The following is a 12,744-nucleotide window of genomic DNA, read 5'->3' as shown; positions in this document are numbered from 1 at the left end:
AAAGACCATGATGTAGGGTTGCCAGGTCCGATTCAAGAAATATCTGAGGTCTTTGGGGGTGGAGCCAGGAGACATTGGGGGTGGAGCCAGGAGCAAGGTTGCGACAAGCATAATTGAACTCCAAAGGGAGTTATGGCCATCACGCTTAAATGGACTGCATACCCATGGTTCAATTCTCCATTATACCCTGTGGGAATTGGTCTCCATAGGGAATAATAGAGTGCCCAGCAGACATTTCCCTCCCTGTCCCCGCCCCTGCTTTCTGATTACCCTGAAGGGGGGGGAAGGCCTCCAAACTGGGAGATCTCCTGCCCCCAACTGGGGATTGTGCAACAAAAACAGAGAATCATGGCAAAGGAGGAACAGGGGAATCAACAGCAAAAAGCTTCCGTGAAAACCAGCCTCCAAACAAAAACAAATAGTATAAGCGATAAATATAGTATATTCTTAAATAGACAACTCCATCAGTCCTTACTACAAAGCAAGGAACGTATTCACCAGAAACCAGTCCTATTTTCTTTCAGCAAATTAATGCCAAACAACAACAAGGAAATCCAGGTGAAGTAAAAGTTAATGTCAGACTGTCCAGTATTCCTTGATGTGTGCAGCCAGCAGTCCATATAGCAACAAAGTCATACTGGTGCCCTTGTTTAGCTTTCTCAAGCTTCTCACAAATAGTTCCTTCCACTGGGTAAGAATGCCAGCAATCTTTCAACAATGCATAACACTGCAATCATTTTTGTTTGGAGGCTGGTTTTTATGGAAGCTTTTTGCTGTTGATTCCCCTGTCCCACCTAGGAATTGGCAACCCTACCATGATGACTGGTAGCTGAGTGGATAGAGCTGAAATGCTAAACTGCTCTCTTTCCCAAGTGTATTTATTGTCTTCATTTATACCCTGCCTTGGGGGACCCAAAGTTCTCCTCTCCTTCATCCTTTTATCCTCAAAACAAAAAGGTAAGCTAGACTGTGCATTAGGGTTGCCAGCTCTGGGTTGGGAAATACCTGGCGGTTTGGGTTGTGGGGCCTGAGGAGTGGGGATGAGGAGGGGATGGAGCTCAGTTGAGTATAATGCCACAAAGTCCACCTTCCAAAGCAGCCATTTATCTCCAGGAGAACTGATCTCTGTTGCATGGAGATCAGCTGAAACAGCAGGTGATCTCCAGCCACCACCTAGAGGTTACAGCCCAAAGTAACAATCCGTGTACAAATAACTAAAGCATAACTGACATAACCAGGCCTCATTTTGGGAAGGAGCTCACAGGAGCAGACAGGAACTCCAGAATGTCTAAATTTTATTGTGCTCTTTTTGTTCCTTACCCTCTCCCCAGATAATTGCTTCTGGGCTCCATTGTTCAAGCACCCTAGGAGAATTCTGCTGAACTTAAGATGTGACAAACTTTCTAATATCCCCCCCCCCCCCAAAAAAAAGGGAAAATAATCAAAACATATAAAACAGGCCGATGGAAAATCTTCATCATGCCACTGTGGCCACATAGGAGAAAGTAAAATTTTATTATGATAATTATAATTCAAGAAGCATTTTAAGGTAGATGCTGCGCTGATATAATTTAGTACATCTGGTGATATCAAGGGTATGCAGCATATGAAAATGAGTTGTGGTAATGAGCTCCTGCCCCTCTTTTTCTACAAAATCACCCCTGGACATAACCAAAATAACAATGTACTGAAAAGTAAATAAAGTATACTTATGAGAATATTCAAAGTGAGTCTTTCTTTATAAGATTCAGTACAATAAAGTCTTTGTGCTGAAAACTGATACAGTTCATTCATAATTAAAATGCAATTGAGGAATCAATGTAGGGCATTTCTGAAACCACCTAAATGGATCTTGCCAACCTTATGGTCTGTTTTAAGACCTTCCTCATCAAGGGCTTGAATATCATCTGATTTCTGATTGTTCCATAGCATTTAAAAGCAGTCAACAAGTATCACAAGCACATCAGTCTTTGAATATTGTCTCATAAATATACTTCATTTACTTTTCAGTACATTGTTATATTGGTTATGTCACTTATGCTTTAGTTATTTGCCCACAGATTGTTACTTTGGGTTGTATCTTGATTTTTCCATGTTATTTTTCATTGCTTCAACCACTTGGAGGCTGGCAATCCAACTGGCTGTTTTTGTATGGCTGGCCAAAATATCACATGTCAAGCTTCTATGGCAGTGTTAGGATTCAAACCTGCGTGTCCAGATCCTAGGTCAACACTAATCACCCTAACCACACTAGTATTTATTAATACATCAGTATTAACCGGGGGGGGGGGGTTGTAGCAAGAACTCCTTTGCATATTAAGCCACACACCCCTAATGAAGCCAATCCTCCTGGAGCTTACAGTAGGCCCTGTACTAAGAGCCCTGTAAGTTCCTGGAGGATTGGCTACATCAGGGGTGTGTGGCCTAATATACAAAGAAGTTCCTGCTACAAAAAAAGCCCTGGTATTAATAAAGCAGAATGTCTCTAATTCAACAAGTTCTGTGATATCTTCTTTCAGTCACTCTCTAAGTCCTTAAGACAAGAACTGATGGATCAGACCAGTGGCCCATCTAGCTAATGTGCTAATGTGCTAATGTGCTAACCTGTTTCACTCACCAGCTAACCAGTTGCCCTGGAGGGCAAACAAATAGGGCACAGAGGCCAAGGCCTTCCCTTGATGTTGCCACATGGGTATTAAAAGGTTCACTGCCTCTGAATGTGGAGGTACCCTTTAGTCACCATGGCTGGCAGCCATTGATGGACCTCTCCTCCATGCCTAACCCTTTCCGAAGTCATTCTGCTGGCAGGGCAGGGTAGAATCATAGAGTTGGAAGGGACCTCCAGGGTCATCTAGTCCAACCCCCTGCACAATGCAGGAAACTCACAAACACCTCCCCCTAAATTCACAGGATCTTCATCGCTGTCTGATGGCCATCTAGCCTCTGTTTAAAAACCTCCAAGGAAGGAGAGCCCACCACCTCCCGAGGAAGCCTGTTCCACTGAAGAATCGCTCTAACGGTCAGGAAGTTCTTCCTAATGTTGAGCCAGAAACTCTTTTGATTTCACTTCAACCCATTGATTCTGGTCCTACCTTCTGGGGCCACAGAAAACAATTCCACACCATCCTCTAGATGACAGCCCTTCAAATACCTGAAGATGGTGATCATATCACCTCTCAGCCACCTCTTCTCCAAGCTAAACATCCCCAGTCCCTTCTACCTTTCCGCATAGGACTTGGTCTCCAGACCCCTCACCATCTTCGTCGCCCTCCTCTGGACCCGTTCCAGATTGTCTATATCCTTCTTAAAATGTGGTGCCCAAAACTGAACACAATACTCCAGGTGAGGTCTTACCAGAGCAGAGCAAAGCAATACCATCACATCACATGATCTGGACACTATACTTCTGTTGATAAAGCCCAAAATTGCATTCGCCTTTTTAGCCACTGCATCACTGTTGACTCATGTTCAGCGTATGAACTATTTAATGACTTGTTGAGAGCTGGTTTGGTGTAGTGATTAAGTGTGCAGACTCTTATCTGGGAGAAGCGGGTTTGATTCCCCACTCCTCCACTTGCACCTGCTGGAATGGCCTTGGGTCAGCCACAGCTCTGGCAGAGGTTGTCCTTGAAAGGGCAGCTGCTGTGAGAGCCCTCTCCAGCCCCACCCACCTCACAGGGTGTCTGTTGTGGGGGAGGAAGGAAAAGGAGATTGTGAGCCGCTCTGAGACTCTTCGGAATGGAGGGCGGGATATAAATCCAATATCTTCTTGTTGAGTAAAGAAGCATTGTCCTGATCTGGATAGCCCAGACTAGCCTGATCTCAGAAGCTAAGCAGGGTCATCCCTAGCTAATATTTGGATGGGAAACCTCCAGGAAACCAACCTCCAGGGTCAGGACGTGGATGCAGCAATGGCAAACCACCTCTGAATGTCTCTTGCCTGGAAAACCACACAGGGTCACCATAAGTTAGCTGTGACTTGACTGCACTTTCAATTCCCAAAGAAATATTTGCTTTCATCTGTCCTGGAATTATTGCCCATCAACTTCATTGAGTTTCCCTGAGTTCTAGTAGTATGGGAGAGGGAGAAAAAAAAAGCTCTATCTTCTTTTTCCACCTTATGCATAATGTTATAAACCTCTTTCAAGTCCCCTCTTAGCCTACTTTGTTCAGCCTTTCTGCATAGGTAATATGCTCCAACCCCTTGATCATATTAGTTGCTCTCTTCTGTAATTTTCCAAGTTCTGCAATGTCCTTTTTGAGATATGGTGACCAGAACTGTATGCAGTATTCCAAACGATACTTCATTACAGCTCTATCCAAGGGTACTACAATATTTACTGTTCTAGTCTTGATCCTTTCCTAATAATAGCATGGAATTTGCTGCTTTTTTTTTTACTGCTCTTGCACTGATCTACCTTTTAATTGAGCTATCCACTATAACCCCAGAATCTCTTTCAGTCTTAGTCTCGCCAGTTCAGTATCCTTAAGCTCATATTTAAATTTAGAATTTTTGTTCCAATGTACATCATCTCACACCTTTCCAGCGCTGAACTCCATTTGCCATGTTTTTGCCTGCTCACCCAGTGTCGATAGCTCCTATGGTAGCTTTTCACAATCCACTTTATTTTACACTATCCTGAATAATTCTTGCATTGTGTAGGGGGCTGGACTAGGTGACCCCGGAGACCTCTTCCAACTCTAAGATTCTAATTGGGTATAACTTCTAAACCTAGCCACATTATTGTTACTACCCCAATTCGAAATCATTTATTTATTTATTTTTTAAACAAAAAAATTAATGACACTGGCCCCAATACTGATCCTACAAGGACCCCACTGCTTACTTCCCTCTATTGTGAGAACTGTCCATTTATTCCTACTTTCCTTCCCGTCATTTATTTATTTATTTATTTTATTATTTATATCCCGCCCTTCCCACCAAGTGGCTCAGGGCAGCTCACAACATAAAATCCAACATAAAATTAAGTTTAGACATTTAACACAGTTAAAACATTTAAAACATTAAAAGTAACAGAAGTCTAATAGAACCACACATTTAACCAATTTTCTCTTCCTTTTATCCTCCCATGCCTGCTCAGCTTACTCATTAGTCTTTGGTGAGGTACCCTGACAAAGCCTTTTGAATGTCCAGTTATAGAATATCTACTGGATCATCCTTATTCACATGCTTGTTAACAGGCTCAAAGCACTACTTAACACCAGTGAATCTGGACTTCCCTTTGCAGAAGCCATGCTGATTTTCTCAGCAGGCATTCTTCCTCAGTATGTTTAATAATTCTATCTTTAATAATAGTTTCTGTTAATTTACCTGGAACAAATGTTTCTACATGCTCATGAATAGAAGGAGTTGCTTCTAAGAGACCAGGCATGAATATGAGTTCTAAAGTTAAGTCCCAGCAATTCTCATTTAGGAGTTAAGCAATTCATGAAAAACTTGCTGCTTGCAGATCAACAGATTACCAAGAAACATTTGCTAGGACGTTGAGGATGCTGCTTTGAATTCTCCTATGGTCTATTCAATGAGGTTTACTCATCCTAGGACGTTGAGGATGCTGCTGTCGACAGGATCACATTAATTTTAACGTGTCCACTAATTTAATATGCCTGCTTGGACAACTGTTATTGCCCTGAGGATGCATATAGTTGTGCCAGGCCCTTTCAGCTTACACTCAGCTGAAGTTTAGTGCATGGCTGGATCCAGAAGACACTAACAGTGCAATCCTAAAGACTTTCCTGGGAGTAAACCTCATTGAAAGGACCATAGGAGAATTCAAAGTAGACCTGCTTAAGGATGTTCAGTAAGTTATTTGAGAGGGTGGGTGGTTCCAACCAACTGAAAAAGGCCATTGTGAGGCCACTCGTAAAGAAATCCTCCAACTTTTGGACAGACAAAAATCTTTTTATTTTAGGGTATGGTTTGGTGGTTCTGCTTTGTGCTTGGAAATTTTGAATCTGTCCCCTGCCAACTGTCCTATGTGGACTCACAGAACTTTTTAATTTTTAACTTTTTAAGGGGATATAGAATAAAGAAACCTAGGCAGTATAATAAAAAATAGAGACATCACCCTGCCAACAAAAGTCTGTATAGTCAAAGCGATGGTATTCCCAGTAGTAATGTATGGCTGTGAGAGCTGGACCATAAGGAATGCCAAGCACAGAAGAATAGATGCTTTCAAGCTGTGGTGCTGGAGAAGAATCTTGAGAGTCCCTTGGACTGCAAGAAGATCAAATCAGTTAGTCTTAAGGGAAATCAACCCTGACTGTTTCCTGGAAGGTCAGATGCTGAAGCTGAAGCTCAAATACTTTGGCCACCAAATGAGAAGGGAGCACTCACTTGAGAAGATCCTAATGCTGGGAAAGCCAGAAGGCAAAAAAAGGGGACGGCAAAAGATGAGATGGCTGGACAGCATTGCTGATTTAACTAGCACAAATTTGAGCAGACTTCGGAGGATGGTGGAAGACAGAAGGGCCTGACATGACTTGGTCCATGGGGTCTCAAAGAGTCGGACTCAACTGTGCAACTGAACAACAACAACAAAAGAATAAAGAAAAGGAACAGGGGGAAAGAATAAAAAATAAAATTATGAAAAAACAACACAGAGGGCAATTTTTGCAGATATTCAGAATTCTTGATTAAAACGTGTATGTAGAAGAAATAATATATGACATGGTAGCTTAGGAAACCACTAGACAAACCTACTCATTGCATTCTATTTTCTCATAATATATTTTCAGTTTTATCCTATCTTATCAACTATATAATAAAACATGAATAACCTCTCAGAAACTTAAGGACTCACAGAATTCTTGTTTTGCCTGCTAGGCTCTCACCTATGCCACCTGGAGGTAATCTAAAGATTTAAAGTGAGGTTTCATCAGAGCTTTTTTCATCCATGCAAGATGGATGGTTAGTCCATGTAAGATGAACTGCAGATGTGCTGAATAGGTTCCTGGAGGTAGTAATGGTCTAACCAAACTGGCAAAGCTAGTGGCTATACTTGGACCTTGTTCCTTCCAGCTGAAGTTGGTGCATTTTTATCTCATTCTTCATCCAGTTGGCTTACTTAGACCACAGTTCTGGATGACTTAATGCCACACGGTCCTTGTTATGCCCCATGAAGTCCATTCCACAGGGGAGCTGAGCGGGTGATGGAAAGACTTGATTTTTAAGTTGATAATTTTTTATGGCCCATGAAGTTATAAATATCCAAATGGCCCTTGGTAGAAAAAAAGGAAATGACAGCAAATAAACAATCTCAGGACAATCAAGACAGAAGCAGAATGAGCTGGTGACTCTCCAAATCAAGATGCCTGTTCTGAATGGAGCAGGAGCCCCAAGTGTGATGCCCAAGGGCACAGTGGCGCCCTCAGACACCCTTTCTAGCACCCAGTGTTTTTAGAAAGTGGGTGTGGCCAGATGGAATGTTTGTACAGCAGGACTTGTGATCGGCCACTGGAGATCTGATTGGCTGTGATTTTTTTTTTTTAAAGTTGTTTTGGCATCAGCTCCACAACACATTCACTACATGGCTGAAGATTGGCTACATGTATGCAAAAAAGTTTTAAATACAATATGTTCCTTTTAAAAGGCATTCTGTTAAACCGAGAGCCAGTTTGGTGTAGTGGTTAAGAATGCAGACCGAGTTTGATTCCCCACTCTTTCACATGCATCTGCTGAGTGACCTTGGGTCAGTCAGAGTTCTTGAAAGAGCTGCTCTCTCAGGACCAGTTCTTGAAAGAGCTCTCAGCCCCACTTAACTCACAGGGTGTCTGTTGTGGGGCGTGGAGGGAAGAGGAGAAAGGAGATTGTAAACTGCTCTGATAATCTGAGTGAAGCATGGGGTATTAATACAATATCTTCTTCGTCTCTTCTAAACAGTTTCTGCCTGAAATACTGAAGATTCCATATTAGAATTATGCATAACTACATCCCTTAATGTTTTGTGGTTGGCTCCACTTCCTGGTATACCTGTGGAACTCTTCCCTGCCTAGTTCACCTGGCACCTTCTTTGGCTATACTCAGTAGCTATTGTGAATAATTTTTGTTCTGCTTTCATTCTGTCCACCTGCCAAGGCTGCAATTGAATAAGCTTATGGAGCAGAGGTCCATCAGTGGCTATTAGCCGCAAAGCATAGAGGGAACTCTGTCCAGGGCAGTGATGCTCTGTATTCTTGGTGCTTGGGGGGAGGGCACAGTGGGAGGGCTTCTAGTTTCCTGGCCCCACTGGTGGACCTCCTGATGACACCTGGTTATTTTGGCCACCGTGTGACACAGAGTGTTGGACTGGATGGGCCATTGGCCTGATCCAACATGGCTTCTCTTTCTTATGTTCTTAACTGTTTCCTCATGCTGGTAATAATTTACTGTTTGTATTTTAAAAATTTGTTTTAACTGTTTTTAAACTATTTGGAGTACTATGAAATAGCTATATATCAGGGATGGCCAAACTTGCTTAAACTAAGAGCCACACAGAATAAATGTCAGATGTCTGAGAGCCAGAAGGAAGGATTGAAAGAAAGGTGGAAAGAAAGCAAATAGATAGGAGGAAAGAGATGGAAAGAAAGCAGCTTTAAATGCATTCTTCAAGATGGCCAATGGGCCGGTGGGGGCTTTGAGAGTCACACAATGTGTGTGAAAGAGCCACATGTGGCTCCCAAGCTAGTTTGGCTGCCCCTGCTATACATCTTTCCCCTACAAAAATATGGGATATTGTTGAACTAATCCCATTTTGAGAACATATAGTCACCTCACCTGCAGTTTTATAAACTCTCTGGGAACACTTGCTTCTATTAATTTATTTGTATGTTATAGTCACCAAATTTGCTGAGTTGATTTGTGTAACTCGCCCTGAACCCACGTGCAAGGAGGGCAGGATATAAATAAAAATAAAATTAAATCCCTCCAACTGACAACACCTAATTCTGCCAATCAGAACCCAGCCACTTCGTAAATAAAAAATTATTTCAACCACAAGGACAATGAGGTCACTCACACCCTAAAAAGATATTGTGTGAGCTTTCCACATTCCCCAATTCTGTACGTCAGGAATTACAATAGAAAAGGGTTCCAAACCCTTTAAGCCTGTGAGCACCTTTGGAATTCTGACAGTACTTTTTTGAATACACATAGAAAATGGTATCTATAGTGGCCAATAAGAAGCCATACTGAACAAAAACCTACCTAGTCCCATCCACTTTCTAAAAACAATCTCTCAGAAAAACTGAATCTCAGAGTTTACCTCTTGTCCATGCAAGCAGCAAAATGGACTCCAATTTCATGCAAGAGATCACATTGGAAAATCTGTAAAGTTCTCTAGCTCATTGCTCAGATGTGCAGCCTCCTGGATGCATATACAGCAGGGTGACTGTTGTCAGGAAGATGCACAATCCCCTTTACACAGGGAATTTACAAGAGCTATACATTGCCTAGACTCACTCAGTAGAAGGCTGCAAGCAATAGAAGCATGGGTCCTGCAAACTAGATCCATGGAATGGATACAAAAGCAAGCAGATTAGGGAGTAAGCTCTTACAAAAGGGATGTTTCATTGCTTTCCTTTGCTTGGACAATTTTTAAACTGTTTGGGGGAGGGGAGGGTCAACATTTTTTTTAACCAAACCCCAGTGGGTTTTTAAAAAAAAAACTTTAGCTAAATGGATGTTCACTCCTGCACGGGGCAGCAAGATATGCTTCCATCCAGATGTAGACAAGCTTCTAACAGCTGTCCCAGTTTTATTATGCAAGCTTTCCATAGTTTTTTGAACTGCTTTTCTTTTATGAAAATTATCAACTTCTGATTTCCTGTCCTGAACACAATATTTTAATGAAGCATTAAATCTCTGCCGAAGTGTTCTAATTCAGCACTGTTGTAGAAATGATAATGAAGGAAGGAAGGGAATCTGGATACCATGCTGTTATTCCACATTTTTTGCATCAAGCAAAGCCTCCATGTTTGCATTGGGATATATGTATCCAGCTAACATTTAGCATCACTAAATCTTCAACTGTGGTCTGCCCTGTCACTGTTAACACTGCACACGGATTTCTATTGTAAAATCAGGATTCTGGAGTTCAATGATAGATTGCTCTACCACTTGTTAAAAAAGACTCCACAAGTTCTCTAAAAACAAATATAAGATACTGAAAGTAAATAAAACAACTAAATTTGACAAAGTAGTACAAAGAAATGTAAGACAGATTTTAAATTAAAAAAAAACTCTGCTGTGTTTTATTTTGAAACTTAAAAATGAAAAGTAAAAAAGTGTGCAGAAATACAGATTATACAACATAATGTCCAAGACTGCAAAATGAATGCACACAGCAGCAACAGTAAAGAAGAAGCACCCATCAGTCCAATTTTTACGCTAAAGGTTATTCCCCAAACATCATGCTCCCTTATAGTTCATGTCCAAATTCAATATTTTAAGTCAACATTTTAAGACAAGCTTCTACACATTTAACATATATTTTTTTAAAAATACACAATTTAATACCATGGCACTTGTTTGAAACAAATACGAAAATAAAAAATCTTTGACATTTTGCTTTTGACATATCGCTGTTTTTGTTAAAAGATGACAAAAGAAGATATACCACAACATGAAATAGTTATCACACACAGATACAGGAAGGAAATACATCATATGTAACATCTGTAAATTCACTGAATTTGTGCTTAGAAGAAGAAAAATCTTGGATGTGAGATTTTTTTAAAAAATGTACCTCTGATAATGCCATTTTGTACCATGCAACTTAAATGTACCCACTGCTAGTGGCCCACTTTCAGATACTTCAGAAAAAGGACTCAGCGTTAAGAAGATAGAAGCCAAGTTATCCAATATGCAGAGATCCCCCCCAAACTACAACAACATACAATTAAGAGTTCCTTAAACACAATAACCAACATGAGCAAGCTCAACTAGTAAGGGCAAGTGCTAAGACAAGTTACCTTCCCTCCTTCAGTTTAGCATGTCAATGTTCATAAAAACGGGTTCATAGGTAATTGCCATATGTACCATACATTTTAATATTACATCACGGAACGCTCAACAATGATGTGCATACTTTTAAAATCCCTTTTTACAAGCATTTTAAAAACCAAGCAAAAAGTACACACAAAGTTTCTCCAAGCAGCCAAAGCTTTGAGCATTCCAACATACAAAATCCACTAGCTTTTTTATTAGTAATATATAGACCTTTAGAATTTGCACCTTCAACCATCTAGTTGGTTTGGTTTTCCTTTATTCCTGTGCTCTGTTAATTAATGTGAACATTAAGAATGTTTAGGACAAAGATAAGATTTCTAGTGTAGTCTAGAATCACTGCTAACATCACGAGAGATCCTTTGACACTGGTATGGTAGAATGCTTTTAATTTTTTAAAGCGGCAAGTTAAGACTGGCTGTCTGAATCTATTGTGATATGCTTGGAATGACAAGATTCTGAAGAAAATCGCTCAAGGCCTTATTTGTGAGAATTAGCTGCCTATCTATGCTAAAGATGTTCTTTAAATGTTTAGTTCTATTCATTTCAACTGACATCACACCTCTTACTAGCCCTTGTTAAAAGAACAGGCCCAGGAAGGCACTCATTCACAAATCAGACAATGTGAACCTGATGAACGTGTACCTGACAAAACTTAGTTAACGATAGGAAGAAACGTTGAAGTTAACTACATGGTCCTCAAGAACAGAATCCTCTTGAGACAGACCCATGATTGTTCCCAAGAAAATGGGATGCACAAAACTAAAAACAAACAGGTTGGGACCTGCCAGCTTTTACAGTGGAGAACAACAGAAAAGCTAAGCCAAGGATGGTGGGACTCACAGAGACAAAAGCCACATAGTGGGGGGTGGGGGGTGGCTGTAGTAAGAAAGGAGGTCTGGTGAGATGGAATGGAAAAGCTGGTAGAATCTTACACTAATCCTGTGCCATTTTCATCAAGGCTTCAGGAATAGCTCCAGGTATAGCCTTACACATAAGAAGGTTTCAGAAGTTGAACTGAAATTCTAACCTGGAAGACAAAACCTGAAATTCAGGGATTGGAAGTGGGCTGCAGCATTACATGACAATTCCACTGCAATCTTCTGCATACTTTTGGCAATGCACATTACTATCACCAACTTGCGTACACTCAAACTGAGAACCAGCAGTGTCAAAGTCAACTTGAGATGGTACCCATGTAGCCTCACATGTTGAAAACAAATAGAGAAAGAGTCACATCAGATAAATTCCCCATCTTCTAATCTGAGATTTAGTTTTGAGGTCTAACCTGCCATGATAACATTACTCTGAATCTTAAATGCAAGACCCTTTGGAATACAGAGCAATACGTTTCCAACAGAATGTCAGTCCATATTCACATTAGACAGCTCAACTTTTGTGCAGCAAGTTTGAACAGCATTTCAGATTCTTGTAACAGAAGAATTCATCTTATGGGTGATATATGGCTGATGAAAAAGGTCAATGTTTTTCAGCAGCTGCATCTCAACAGCAAGCTGCTAACCCATGCAGAAAAAGGAAGCAACGAATGGCACAGTTTTGAAGTGGGAGGAGATCAGACGCATTCCTCAGCAGACATCAGGAGAGGATTGATATACTCAAAGCCTTCAAATTCAGACTGGTCAATCTTCTTCACAATATCACTAAAAAAGCAAACATGAGATATAAGATTTCTACCACAAAAATGTTACCGCACTATTTATATCAGAGGAGAAAAACAA

The 12,744-nt window shown here is 40.8% G+C and overlaps 2 protein-coding genes across 3 annotated transcripts in view; both read right to left on the bottom strand.

The window, feature by feature from the left end:
• Positions 1-12,744, bottom strand: part of GPR160 (G protein-coupled receptor 160) — a 302,729-nt gene that overhangs the window by 150,330 nt on the left and 139,655 nt on the right. The gene's annotated exons all lie outside the window — the stretch shown is intronic.
• PRKCI (protein kinase C iota) overlaps positions 10,222-12,744 on the bottom strand; it is a 47,654-nt gene continuing 45,131 nt past the window's right edge. For both annotated transcript variants that reach the window (XM_060242497.1, XM_060242495.1), the window contains exon 18: positions 10,222-12,666. In XM_060242497.1, coding sequence (XP_060098480.1) covers positions 12,579-12,666 — 88 coding nt within the window. In that variant the 3' untranslated portion in view covers positions 10,222-12,578. The remainder of the gene's footprint in view (positions 12,667-12,744) is intronic.

The sequence above is a fragment of the Heteronotia binoei genome, chromosome 6 (genome assembly GCF_032191835.1).
Source record: "Heteronotia binoei isolate CCM8104 ecotype False Entrance Well chromosome 6, APGP_CSIRO_Hbin_v1, whole genome shotgun sequence".
NCBI lineage: Eukaryota > Metazoa > Chordata > Lepidosauria > Squamata > Gekkonidae > Heteronotia > Heteronotia binoei.
The sequence above is the reverse complement of the archived record's forward strand: the minus strand, read 5'-3'. Positions and strand labels throughout refer to the sequence as shown.